Source organism: Dendrobates tinctorius, unplaced genomic scaffold, assembly GCF_039654945.1.
Source record: "Dendrobates tinctorius isolate UK_male_01 unplaced genomic scaffold, ASM3965494v1 ptg000223l, whole genome shotgun sequence".
Taxonomy (NCBI): domain Eukaryota; kingdom Metazoa; phylum Chordata; class Amphibia; order Anura; family Dendrobatidae; genus Dendrobates; species Dendrobates tinctorius.
Genome location: NW_027361890.1, coordinates 10,879,644 through 10,893,424, shown reverse-complemented (window position 1 = coordinate 10,893,424; position 13,781 = coordinate 10,879,644). Strand labels below are relative to the sequence as shown.

At 39.9% G+C, this 13,781-nt stretch overlaps 1 protein-coding gene across 8 annotated transcripts in view; it reads left to right on the top strand.

Annotated features, from left to right (window-relative positions):
• Positions 1-13,781, top strand: part of PTPRT (protein tyrosine phosphatase receptor type T) — a 648,808-nt gene that overhangs the window by 280,654 nt on the left and 354,373 nt on the right. For all 8 annotated transcript variants that reach the window (XM_073555336.1, XM_073555335.1, XM_073555333.1 and 5 more), the window contains exon 4: positions 2,085-2,166. In XM_073555336.1, coding sequence (XP_073411437.1) covers positions 2,085-2,166 — 82 coding nt within the window. The remainder of the gene's footprint in view (positions 1-2,084; positions 2,167-13,781) is intronic.

The window sequence follows — 13,781 nt, the reverse complement described above, 5'->3', positions numbered from 1 at the left end:
AGTTTCATCCCATTGCTTCTAGTCTTTCCTTGTGCAAATGAGAATAAAGTTGATCCTTCTACAATGTGACAGCCCTTTAGATATTTGTAGACAGCTATTAAGTCTCCTCTCAGTCTTCTCTTTTGCAAACTAAACATTCCCAAATCCTGCGCTGCATTGAGCAGGGGGTTGGACACAATGACCCTTGAGGTCACTTCCAACTCTAACATTTTATGATTCTATATTCTTATAGATGTGGCATTTCTGGGGTGGCTGAGAGCACCGTCCAAGGCTATTAATATCAGCCTGCAGATGTCTGCCTAGCTTTTGTTGTTTATTAATTATAGTGGGACCCTAAGTCATTTTTTTTGGGGGGTTCCCCCATTTTAATAACTAGGAAAGGCTAAGTATACAGCTGTGAACTGATATTAATAACCTGCGAAGCTCCATGGGTATTACCCCTTTTCTAGACTATAAACATCTGCCCACAGCCATCGGCTTTCCCTCTGCTGGTTAATAAAATGTCGGGGGATCCCACAGCATTTTCGTCAGAGATTTAATTATTAAAAACATGTACATTATAAATACATGATACAAGCACTGTACTAATTATACATGTCACTGACATCTTTATATCTGTCTATTCTATGTGTATATTTCTATTCTATCTATTGTATTTTGCCGGGTAACGCTGTGATTTTACTGTATGTGGCTGCTGAAATGTCGGATTTTCAAGGGCATGGGTGTGTGAAAATCGACAGAACTCGCATGGTCCATGTGCCGTGCGATGTTTTTGGTTTTTTTTTTACCACACCCATTGGCTTGCATTGGCAAGTCTCGTCCAAGATACAAGGACAATCACAGCATGTTGCAATTTTTTCTCAACGAATTTCAGCTGAGATGACATGGCTCCCCAAACCATCACCGATTGTGGAAACTTCACACTTGACCTCAAGCAGCTTGGATTGTGGCCTCTCCACTCTTCCTCCAGACTCTGGGACCTTGATTTCCAAATGAATTTCAAAATTTAATTATATCTGAAAACAACACCTTGCTTTCCACAGGCAGGGGTCTTAACAGTCGGGACCAAAGTCCCATTCTGCCTTTATCTACTTTTACATCTGTTGACACATAGTGAGGCGAACTACAAGAGTTAGCTACCATCCCAAATAGGGTACACATTGTCTGTGTGATGGATTTTACACTTTTTTTTTAATCAAAACAGTGTTAACTAATTACCCTTAAGTTATTTACATTGACTGTTATTATTTATTTACTTAATACATTTTATTTGCTCATCTTATTTTTATCTTAGGTTCTATTTCATATTTTAGCATACAGCACATTGCCAAAGTTACCGGCCACCTAGCATTCTCTGAGTGACTGGCAAGGAGTGTGCAGGCTCAATGTTTTAAAGCCTATTTGCACACCTCTGAAGTTGCCCGAATTGCAGCTAGCAGCCTGGGAAGCCGATTAGTTCAGACCAGAGCACAGCCATGCCATTAGCCCGAAATATCAATAATTCCGGCAACCAAAAAACAAGGGGGCAGCAGAGCGGTTCACTTCTGAGCACAGAAGATTAGAACGGTCCGTTAATATCTTGCATTTATTAATGTATCTGCATTAAAGTATACAGCTTTTATGTGTCTACATGTTTACAGATGGCAAACAAACTTATGTGTAGCCTAATCCCGCAGGCATGTGTTACTCTTCTATACCTGCTCCACTTCCACTGTCTAAAGCACGAGTCAGATAAAAGGAAATGCCGTAATGGAAAAAAACACTAGAAAGTACTGAAATGGTTCATTTGGCTGAATGCCTAAAATGACTCTATCACTGAGCAAATACAGAGACAAAAGGGAAAGATTCATATTTATATTTTGTGGTCTGATCATTTGATGTATTGCATGAAAATTGGCTTCATGTGTCTGGCCTTGAAATGAGTGATAGCAATGAATCACATGGGGCAAACTTTCTCAAAGTCAAGATGATGTCATCAGCATCCACTTAGGGCTCAACTAGATTTTCATAGACATTGGTGCATCATGTGGATACCAAATTGTGCAGGTCTGTTTAGATTACAAATTACTTATTCTCATTTGCAGATTATTTTTGAAGCTGTCTCTGTTAAAGACCATCCTGGATATATTGCTGTTGATGAAGTCCGTGTTCTGGCCCACCCATGCCGTAAGTATATTCAACAAACCTGATGACCATCTATGACGTGACAATGAACTGTCCTTTTGCTAATCCTTCCTGAGATGACCATAGATGTACATTAGTAACATAACATAGTAACATAGTTATTAAGGTTGAAGGGAGACTTTAAGTTCATCTAGTTCAACCAATATTCTATCCTAACCTGCCCTAACATGTTGATCCAGAGGAAGGCAAAAAACCCCATGTGGCAAACAGTAAACTTCACATTGAGGAAAAAAATTCCTTCCCGACTCCATGCAATTATCAAACCTTTGTCTAACCAACATATTTTTTGTCATTTCACTTCCTCTATATCAGTTTCTGTAAAGAGTTTTTCTACCATGTTAATATTGATGACTTATGATTAGAATAGGTTATCCAAAGCAGATTAATGGCGTCCAACACCCAACACACTAACCAATTAGCTGTTACCAAGGCTGGATGTAAACAGTGTGTGGAGCTAAATGCCATTGGTCTGTCACACGTTAGTTTAGTGGAAGCTGCAGATTACGGCACATCAGATTTGATCAATTAAAAAGAAACTAAGTAATGGCAACTAAAAAGTGTGACAATGTGGTGGTGTTCAGTTCCTTACATTGTTTACATCTGATCAAAAAAGCAGGAACACAAATGGTAATATAAAGACATACACAAAAGAAACTTAAAAGTATAAAAATTAAAATTTTTATTAAATTATTATGGACAAGATTTAAAAAATGTCAATCCCACAGTACAAAATGGCATCACAGATAGCAGGGGAGGATAAAACAAATATAACAAAAGACTGTATGAGTATATCCATGGGCAGCATGTAGCAGACACTGGCTGTATGATTTCAGCCATGCATGCTTGTTACAAAAAAAAATACACATTGGTGACTAGTCAGACAGGCAGGTCTCCGGTGGCTTTTCACACCCACTTCTCTAGAGTGAAGTTTCCCTATACATGCACCCATAAATAGACCCATTTCTCCAGGGAAGTGGGAAGGAAAAAGCCACCAGATACCTGCTGCCTGACTAGTCATGAATGTAGCTCGGTCACCAGGGGATTGTGCAGCATGTATCCGCTGTCAAGCTTCCTTTAACCCCTTTCTCACATCAGATGTACTATCCCATCCATGGGACCCGGGCCCCTATGCCCATGGATGGGATAGTACGTCTAGCGCGATCAGCGGCGCCCACGTGGTAAGCGCCGCTGATCGCGGCCTGGTGTCAGCTGATTATCACAGCTGACACCCGGCACTATGTGTCAGGGGCGGTCACGGACCGCCCCCGACATGTTAACCCCTTGCACACCGCGATCAAACACGGGGGTTAAAGGGAAGCATTGGCAGGGAGGGGGCTCCCTCCGTGCTTCCCTGAGCCCCCCACAGCAGCACAATGTGCAGCGCTGCTGCGAGGGGCTCTTTCCCTCCAGGTCTCCGGATCCAAGATGGCGACGGGGACCTTCGGGGGCCTGAAGTGAGCTGGCTTCCTCAGTGCCTGCAAAGCGCAGGCAAGGAGGAAACCTGCACACTGCCTGTGACAGATTGATGATCTGTCACAGTGATCTGTGATGTGACAGATCAGCAATCTGTCACAGGATAGTGATGTCCCCCCTGGGACAACCTAATAAAGTTAAAAAAAGTGTAAAAATAATTTAAAAAAAAAAAAATCGCTAAATAAATGTAAAAAAAAAAAAAATTAACCTTATATAAACTTGCGCTAATAGTGTGTGTCCTGATTAGATAGGAGATATCTTGTAAGGAGGTCTATTACCTTTACTGAAGCTTAATATGGCGAGCCAGGAGAGACAGAAGTCCAGGTCCTTCCCAGAGATACTCCCCGGCACAGCGATGTATAGAGTTGCTGGAGCTAAAGGGTGCTACCTCCTAGCATACCGCCATCCCGGCCGGTGACTGGCGTGCAGCTGGAGGTATGTGTCGGCAGGCTGTACAGATACCAGCCGCCGCTACAAAAACATGCCTGCAAGGTCCGAGAACGCTGAAGGACCTTGCGTGACGTCACAGTCACGTGGGAAGTCACATGACAGGCAGAAAAAACGCTATGAAGCGCTGAAGGGGCCAGAATACAATGATAGATCCTACGCGTTACGGAATTCACTGATTCCTTCTTCAGGGATGGCCCCCTGGAACAAGAATAACCCTTATGTAGCCTCCAGTCTATATCCTCTAATAACAAAACATCATATTAGGCATTAAAAGCAAATAGCTCAATTTCGCTGTTTAGACCATTTGGGATCAGAGTATTTAATTCAAATATCCATTTGCTTTCTACCCTGGACATTTGATGGATAAAATTGCCTTTCATCACGCTTCTTTTAACAATTTGAATCCCAGTCACCTTAGTGTCCCTTAAAGAGCTCCCATGATGTGTGAGATAATGATTAGAAAGGGGGTGACCTGTGAATTTATTACAGATATTACGTAAATGTTCCCCAATTCTAACATTTAGGGGACGTATAGTTCTTCCTATATATAATTTATCACATGGACATGTGATACAATATATCACCCCCTTCGTGTCACAGGTGATGAAATCACGGATCTGAATCTCCATGGACTTATTCACAATAGAGAGTTGTTTTTTACTGCCTAATTTTTTGCAAGATGCGCATTTTTTGCAGGGAAAAAAACCATTTAGTTGCTGATGTAAATGAGAATTGGGGCCTGGTGTTGGTGTAGAAATAGAGGGTGCTACCAGGTTACTCAAATTGTGGGGATTCAAATGTAGAGAATATACAACTCGGGGAGACAGCGGTAACTGCATCAACACCGGTACCCGCTATTCCCATTCAAAATAGATTTTCTCCTCTTGTAAGTACAGCGAACTACCCTTCTACTTCTAATAACAACCCCAATCAATTGCCCCTAGCCCCGAATAAGGGTAATTTGCTCACAAAGAATAAACCCAAAACTAAACAAAGCCATTTACCGTTTTTTCAGGTGGGTCCAAGAAAATACGGCAGAGGGGATGTAGGGGCGGGAAATTTACCAAAAAAAAGAACAAACAGCAAACACCAGAGGACCAAGTAAGCCATTCAGAACAAAAAATTTTCAACCTCAGTGATTACAGTTTAAATGATAATGAGAAAGGCCTACTGAGTAAAGGTCTCAAATTTGCACCTAGTGTGGGTTTTAATAAATTTCAGGCCTTTATAGGTATTAAAACCTTTATGAGGAGATTAGCTATAAAAAAATTCTATATGAAAAAAAGAGTGACTTCTAGCGATGTCACAAATCCTCTCGAAATCATAGACCCTTATCAACATACCGGTCTAAAAAAGAAATCCAATTTCAACCCAATTCAAGAATACTCAGAAGCTTTTGAGGCATTTCAGAACAACGTGATACAGGACATCAGGAGCATATCTGATAAAAGATGCAGAAAATTTAGGTATAATTTATCTGGCAGAGAACGGTTAGCTATTAAACGGCTCCAGACAAATCATGCGATCACAATAAGACCGGCTGACAAAGGGGGTAGTATAGTGATCTTGAATACTTCTGATTACGAGGAGGAGTCTTTAAGGATACTGTCTGATTCTCGCACTTATGAATTATTGGACAGTGATCCTTCAGTAAGGTATCTTGCAGAAATGCAGGTCCTCATTAAACGTGGTCTTGATAAGGGGTATATAAAAAAAGAGGAATTTGATTTTATCAATACCACTCACCCTAGGATACCATATTTTTATTATATCCCAAAAATCCATAAGAATTTGATCAAACCCCCTGGCCGACCAATAATATCGGCCATTGGTGGCCTTACAGCTAATCTCTCAAAATTTGTGGATCACCACTTACAACAATTAGTCCCTGCTCTTCCAGCCTACCTGAAGGACACCACTCATGTTTTACAGGTTTTAAACAATATAGAATGGAAGGACCACTTTATCTTAGGGAGTTTAGATATAACTTCCCTCTACACAGTTATTGAACATGAAAAGGGTTGCAAATCTGCAGAATTCTTTATGTCTGAAGCTAAAAGCTTACCTAGCGACCAAATCGCTTTTATTGTTGATTGTATTTATTTTATTCTCACCCATAACTACTTTCACTATGGAGCGGACTACTACTCCCAGAAGTGGGGGACCGCTATGGGTACCAGATTCGCGCCCAGTTATGCAAATCTGTACGTCGGGAAGTGGGAACATGAAACCATCTTTCCCGAGGGCAGGCTGCGCGCGAATCTGGTACTCTGGCACCGCTTCATAGACGATATTGTTTTTATTTGGTCTGGTGGGCCTACTCTTTTAACTGATTTTATTGACGAATTAAATAAAAATTGTTATTTTTTAAAATTTACTGCAACGACAAGTCTCACGGAGATTAATTTTTTAGACTTAAAAATTTTTATTGAGGACAACACCATCCAGACACGATTATTTCATAAACCCACTGATTCAAACAATTACATTTCATTAGAAAGCTGCCATCTCCCAAGTTGGCTTCTGAATATCCCAAAGAGCCAGTTTATACGGGCCAATAGAAACTGCTCCAAGTCACAGGATTATTTGACTGAAGCTGAAACTCTAATTAAAAAATTCTGCCAAAAAGGATATGATACCCAAGCCCTGCGAGCCACCAGGGAATATATTGGGAACATACCGAGGGAACAATTCCTCAGACATAAAATAAAAATTAAAGAAAACCCCATTATAGATGAGGTTCCCATCATCACTCAGTTTAATTCAAATAGCCATATTTTCAGAAAAATTGTAAATAAACACTGGGGTATTTTGAAAAATGATAAAATCATAGGGGAAGCTTTACCAGCTCACCCTAGGTTTGTCTTTAGAAGGGCAAACAATTTGAGTAACCTGGTAGCCCCCTCTATTTCTACACCAACACCAGGCCCCAATTCTCATTTACATCAGCAACTAAATGTTTTTTTTCCCTGCAAAAAATGCGCATCTTGCAAAAAATTAGGCAGTAAAAAACAACTCTCTATTGTGAATAAGTCCATGGAGATTCAGATCCGTGATTTCATCACCTGTGACACGAAGGGGGTGATATATTGTATCACATGTCCATGTGATAAATTATATATAGGAAGAACTATACGTCCCCTAAATGTTAGAATTGGGGAACATTTACGTAATATCTGTAATAAATTCACAGGTCACCCCCTTTCTAATCATTATCTCACACATCATGGGAGCTCTTTAAGGGACACTAAGGTGACTGGGATTCAAGTTGTTAAAAGAAGCGTGATGAAAGGCAATTTTATCCATCAAATGTCCAGGGTAGAAAGCAAATGGATATTTGAATTAAATACTCTGATCCCAAATGGTCTAAACAGCGAAATTGAGCTATTTGCTTTTAATGCCTAATATGATGTTTTGTTATTAGAGGATATAGACTGGAGGCTATATAAGGGTTATTCTTGTTCCAGGGGGCCATCCCTGAAGAAGGAATCAGTGAATTCCGTAACGCGTAGGATCTATCATTGTATCATTGTATTCTGGCCCCTTCAGCGCTTCATAGCGTTTTTTCTGCCTGTCACGTGACTTCCCCCACGTGACTGTGACGTCACGCAAGGTCCTTCAGCGTTCTCGGACCTTGCAGGCATGTTTTTGTAGCGGCGGCTGGTATCTGTACAGCCTGCCGACACATACCTCCAGCTGCACGCCAGTCACCGGCCGGGACGGCGGTATGCTAGGAGGTAGCACCCTTTAGCTCCAGCAACTCTATACATCGCTGTGCCGGGGAGTATCTCTGGGAAGGACCTGGACTTCTGTCTCTCCTGGCTCGCCATATTAAGCTTCAGTAAAGGTAATAGACCTCCTTACAAGATATCTCCTATCTAATCAGGAGACACCCTATTAGCGCAAGTTTATATAAGGTTTATTTATTATTATTTTTATAGAGACAATTTGAGTGGCGGGTTGTTTTAATACTTGCTGCTTTGTGTCCTGGAGTTGCACGCTTTTGCGCCATTGGTATATATATATATATATATATATATATATATATATATATATATATATATATATATATATATATATACACACACAAAAAAAATTCCCTAATAAATTCATTTTTTGAAAATAAAAAAAAACAATAAAAGTACACACATTTGGTATCACCGCGTCTGTACCGACTTGCCCTATAAAACTGTCCCATTAGTTAACCCCTTTAGCGAACCCCTTAAAAAATAAAAATAAAAAAACGAAGCAAAAAATGATTTATTATCATACCGCCGAACAAAAAGTGCAATAACGTGTGATCAAAAAGACACATATAAATATCCATGGCACCACTGAAAACGTCATCTTGTCCCGCAAAAAATGAGCCACCACACAGCGTTATCAGAGAATAAATAAAAAAGTTATAGCTCGCAGAATAAAGCGATGCAAAAATAATTATTTTTTATATAAAATTGTTTTTATTGCATAAAAGCGCCAAAACATAAAAAAAAGACATAAATGAGGTATCGCTGTAACCATACTGACCCGAAGAATAAAACCGCTTTATCAATTTTACCGCACGCGGTACGGTGTAAACGCACCCCCCAAAAGAAATTCATGAAACGCTGGTTTTTGTTCATTCTGCGTCCCAAAAATCGGAATAAAAAGCGATCAAAAAATGTCATGTGCCCCCAACATGATACCAATAAAAATGTCAACTCGTCGCGCAAAAAATAAGACCTCACATGACTCAGTGGGTCAAAATGCGGAAAAATTATAGCTCTCGATATGTGGTGATGCAAAAACTATTTTTACAATAAAAAGCGTCTTTTAGCGTATGACAGCTGTCAAAAATAAAAAAAGCCATAAATAGTAAATCAAACCCCCCGTTATCACCCCCTTAGTTAGGGAAAATAATATAATTAAAAAATGTCTTTATTTCCATTTTCACATTAGGGTTAGGGCTAGGGTTAAGGCTAGGGCTAGGGTTAGGGCTGAGATTAGGGTTAGGGGTGTGTTGAGGTTAGGGTTGGAGTAAGAATTGGGGGGTTTCCACTGTTTTGGCACATCAGGTGCTCTCCAAACTCAACATGGCATCTGATCTCAATTCCAGCCAATTCTGCGTTGAAAAAGTCAAATGGTGGTCCTTCCCTTCCAAGCTCTGCCATGCGCCCAAACAGTGTTTTACCCCCACATGTAGGGTATCAGCCTACTCAGGACAAATTGCAAAACAACTTTTGGGGTCCTATTTCTCCCATTGCCCTTAGGAAAATAAAAAATTGGGGGCAAAAATATCATTTTTGTGGGGAAAAAAATATGATTTTTTTTATTTTCACGCCCGGGCGTTATAAACTTCTGTGAAGCCCTTGATAAGTTCCTTAGGGGGTATAGTTTCCAAAATGGTGTCATTTGTGGGGGGTTTCCACTGTTTAGGTACATCAGGGGCTCTCCAAAGGCAACATGACACCTGCAGAGCATTCCATCAAAGTCTGCATTCCAAATCGTCACTACTTCCCTTCCGAGCCCCAACGTGGGCCCATACAGTAGTTTTCTCCCAGATATGGGGTATCAGTGTACTCAGGACAAATTGGACAACAACGTTTGGGGTCCAATTTCTCCTGGAACCCTTAGGAAAATAAAAAAATGGGGACTAAATGATCATGTTTGTGGAAAAAATACGATTTTTTTATTTTCACGCCCGGGCGTTATAAACTTCCGTGAAGCCCTTGGGGGTTCAAAGTGCTCAACACACACCTAGATAAGTTACTTAGGGGGTCTAGTTTCCAAAATGGTGTCATTTGTGGGGGGTTTCCACTCTTTAGGTACATCAGGGGCTCTCCAAAGGCAACATGACACCCGCAGACCATTCCATTGAAGTCTGCATTCCAAAACGTCTCTACTTCCCTTCCGAGTCCCGACATGTACCCATACAGTAGTTTTCTCCCACATATGGGGTGTCAGCGTTCTCAAGACAAATTGGACAACAACTTTTGGGGTCCAATTTCTCCTGGAACCCTTAGGAAAATAAAAAAATGGGGACTAATTGATCATGTTTGTGGAAAAAATATGATTTTTTAATTTTCACGCCCGGGCGTTATAAACTTCTGTGAAGCACTGGGGGGTTCAAAGTGCTCACCACACATCTAGATGAGTTCCCTAGGGGGTCTAGTTTCCAAAATGGGGTCACTTGTGGGGGCATTCCACTGTTTAGGTGCATCAGGGGCTTTCCAAACGCGACATGGTGTCCAATCTCAATTCCAGCCAAAAAAGTCAAGTGGCGCTGCTTCCCTTCCGAGCTCTGCCATGCGCCCAAATAGTCGTTTACACCCATATATGGGGTATCAGCGTACTCAGGACAAATTGCACAATAACTTTTAGGGTCCTGTTACCCTTGGGAAAATAAAAATTGGGGGTGAAAAGATCATTTTTGTGGAAAAAATATGATTTTTTAATTGTACCGCTGTACGTTATAAACTTCTGTGAAGCCCTTGTGGGTTCAAAGTTCTCACCACATATCTAGATAAGTTCCTTGGGGGGTCTAGTTTCCAAAATGGGGTCACTTGTGGGGGGTTTCCTCTATTTAGGTACATCAGGGGCTCTCCAAATGTGACATGGCGTCTGATCAGAATTCCAGCAAATTTTGCATTGAAAAAGTCAAACAGCGCTCCTTCCCGTCTGAGCTCTGCCATGCGCCGAAACAGTGGTTTCCCCCCACATGTCAGGTATCAGCGTACTCAGGAAAAATTGCACAATAACTTTTCCAGTCCAATTTCTCCTTTTACCCTTGGTAAAATAAAAAAATTGAACCTGAAATATTTTTTTTGTGAAAAAAAAGTTTAAATGTTCATTTTTTTTTAAATATTCAAAAAATTCCTGTGAAGCACCTGAAGGGTTAATAAACTTCTTGAATGTGGTTTTGAGCACCTTGAGGGTTGCAGTTTTTAGAATGGTGTCACTTTTTGGTATTTTCTACCATATAGACCCCTCAAAGTGGCTTCAAATGTGATGTGGTCTGTAAAAATAAAATGGTGTTGTAAAAATGAGAAATCGCTGGTCAACTTTTAACCCTTATAACTTCCTAAAATAAAAAAATTTTGGTTCCAAAATTGTGCTGATGTAAAGTAAACATATGGGAAATGTTACTTATTAAGTTTTTTGTGTGCCGTATCTCTGTGATTTAAGGGCATAAAAATTCAAAGTTGGAAAATTGCAAAATTTTCAAAATTTTCCCAAATTTCCGTTTTTTTCACAAATAAACGCAAGTTATATGAATGAAATTTTACCACTAACATGAAGTACAATATGTCACAAGAAAACAATGTCAGAATCACCAGGATCCATGGAAGCATTTCAGATTTATTACCTCATAAATGGACAGTGGTCAGAATTGTAAAAATTGTCCCGGTCATGAACGTGCAAACCACCCTTGGGGGTAAAGGGGGGTAAAGGGGTTAAAACTCCTGATCCTTAGCAAGTGGGTGGGCTTTAATAGTGTAATGTCAGGGTTTTGTGCTCCAACCATTCAGATGAATTCCACTCATGTAGCCCCTTCCTCCCTATCACAGCACACACTGATATAGAAATACTACAGCTGCACCCTCTCCCCCTAGTCTACAGTTGTGTTACATGAAATGTATCCATCACCTGCAGAGAGTTAATAGCCAGACAGACGCTACTTTACATATAAAAAAAATAACAGTTACATATATTCACGAGTTCAACTGATTTATTCAAATAAAAAGTAAAAAAAAACAACTAACTTCTCAGTATTTCAGTCAACCATAAACTTTTGTTGTCCCATAGACACTATGTAGTAAAACATCTCCAACACATTATCCTCCATCTAATTGTCCTCTATGCCTGTGCTCAACTGTCTATAAATACTACATACTTCTCGGTTTCTCGTTTCCTGCTGAATATCACGCTGTGTTCTGTCTCCTGCTAATTTAAATCCTGCTTTATGTTTTCTAACATCTTATGCCCATAATATCTGTACTGATTCATCTACTCAGTTCAACAAATACAGTATTGAGGTATGACCCTAAGGAATATCAAATATTGTAGGGAACAGAGACTTCCCCAGTGACTGTAAATGAGCAGTCATGGTAAATCTTTTCCCGTATATGACATTTTTCACTATTATACATTACTAGTTTCTAGAGATTCTCACATTTTTTGAAACTCAATTTTTTCCCCCAAAATTAGTTGAGTCGCACCAAATCACTGGTATTCTAATTGCTCTGAAAATATATGTATAATGCTCTGGGGTCTTTTAGGGCTGTATCCGACCCCTTTCAATCTCTTTAACATAAATACAGCCTTAGTAATTTCAAAATGACCTCCACCCAAATAGCAGTGGGGTGAACTTATGGTAACCGAACTTCACTGCAGTTTGGTCACACTTTTCTCTGTACATTATATTCAGAAGTGTTTTTTGGCTTTTTCTTTCTATTTTTATTGCTAATCCACTCACTTAAAAGATTTATCCCAAAATGGTTGTTGCACCGCAATTCCTGCCTTGACTTTTATACAGGCTAGGATATGCTGTGGTGTTATATTATAAGAATGAAAGACAGCAAAATGTGCTGGAGTGGGTTATCAAAATCATAGTGATTTAGATGTGTTGGTAATCACAACCAAGATTCCAGCACAAGAATGGATAGTGCAGAACACACTGCATATAACCATAGCAACTGACGAAAAGCAGTGAAAAAGTCCTCATATCACAAGGTAAAGTGCAAAGTAGGTTTTTATTGAAAGGTGAAACAAACAGAACATGGCTAAAAAGTGACATTGGTAGGAAAAGAAAGGCCGGGTGACCATGGCAGCTCCAAATAAATAGTCATGAGAAATGCATGAACATTGTGAAGTGTCTAACTGTCTAAACATAAATAATGTTTGCCCATGGTCGTGACCATAACTCACATGACTATTTATTTGGAGCTGCCATGGTCACCCGGCCTTTCTTTTCCTACCAATGTCACTTTTTTAGCCATGTTCTGTTTGTTTCACCTTTCAATAAAAACCTACTTTGCACTTTACCTTGTGATATGAGGACTTTTTCACTGCTTTTCGTCAGTTGCTATGGTGTTATATTATGCAATGGTTGAGCTATACTATGTGATGTGATAGCTACACGGTATGATTGGGAAGCCTGGCCAGTCATGCCAGAATTATTTAAGCCATTTATGGCTAATACATTCTTCTATATTGTGTAAAATAGCATTTTGGGCAATTTGCACAAATTGAATCACAAATTGTTCAAATTTAATAGGACCAGTGAATTTTCTTATATGGTTCACATAAAACTAGTTTGCTCACTAGTCTACTAGTTGCTTTTTGCCTTTTACAACTGTTTTGGAGAACAAGTGAGGTAGGAAAATGAAATTCCCTTGAGCAAGACAGGAATTTCCAGAGGAAGAGTCACTCCAAGTGGGCAGGACGTGAACAAGCAAGGGTGTACTAATAAAGGATGCAGAGATAGCAGCTGCATTTGGATCCTGTGGGAGCCAGTGCATATAGAGGAGCATAGGCCCAGTTACCATATAAGGAGACACCAAATAAAATAAGTTACACATGGTAGATTGTGTGTAACTAAGTGAAAAGCAGCAGCACTGGAAAACTGAAATACGGGGTGAACGTCCCAATGGACTTGATCCATTAATTTCATAAAAAAAATAAGGAGATGCAGC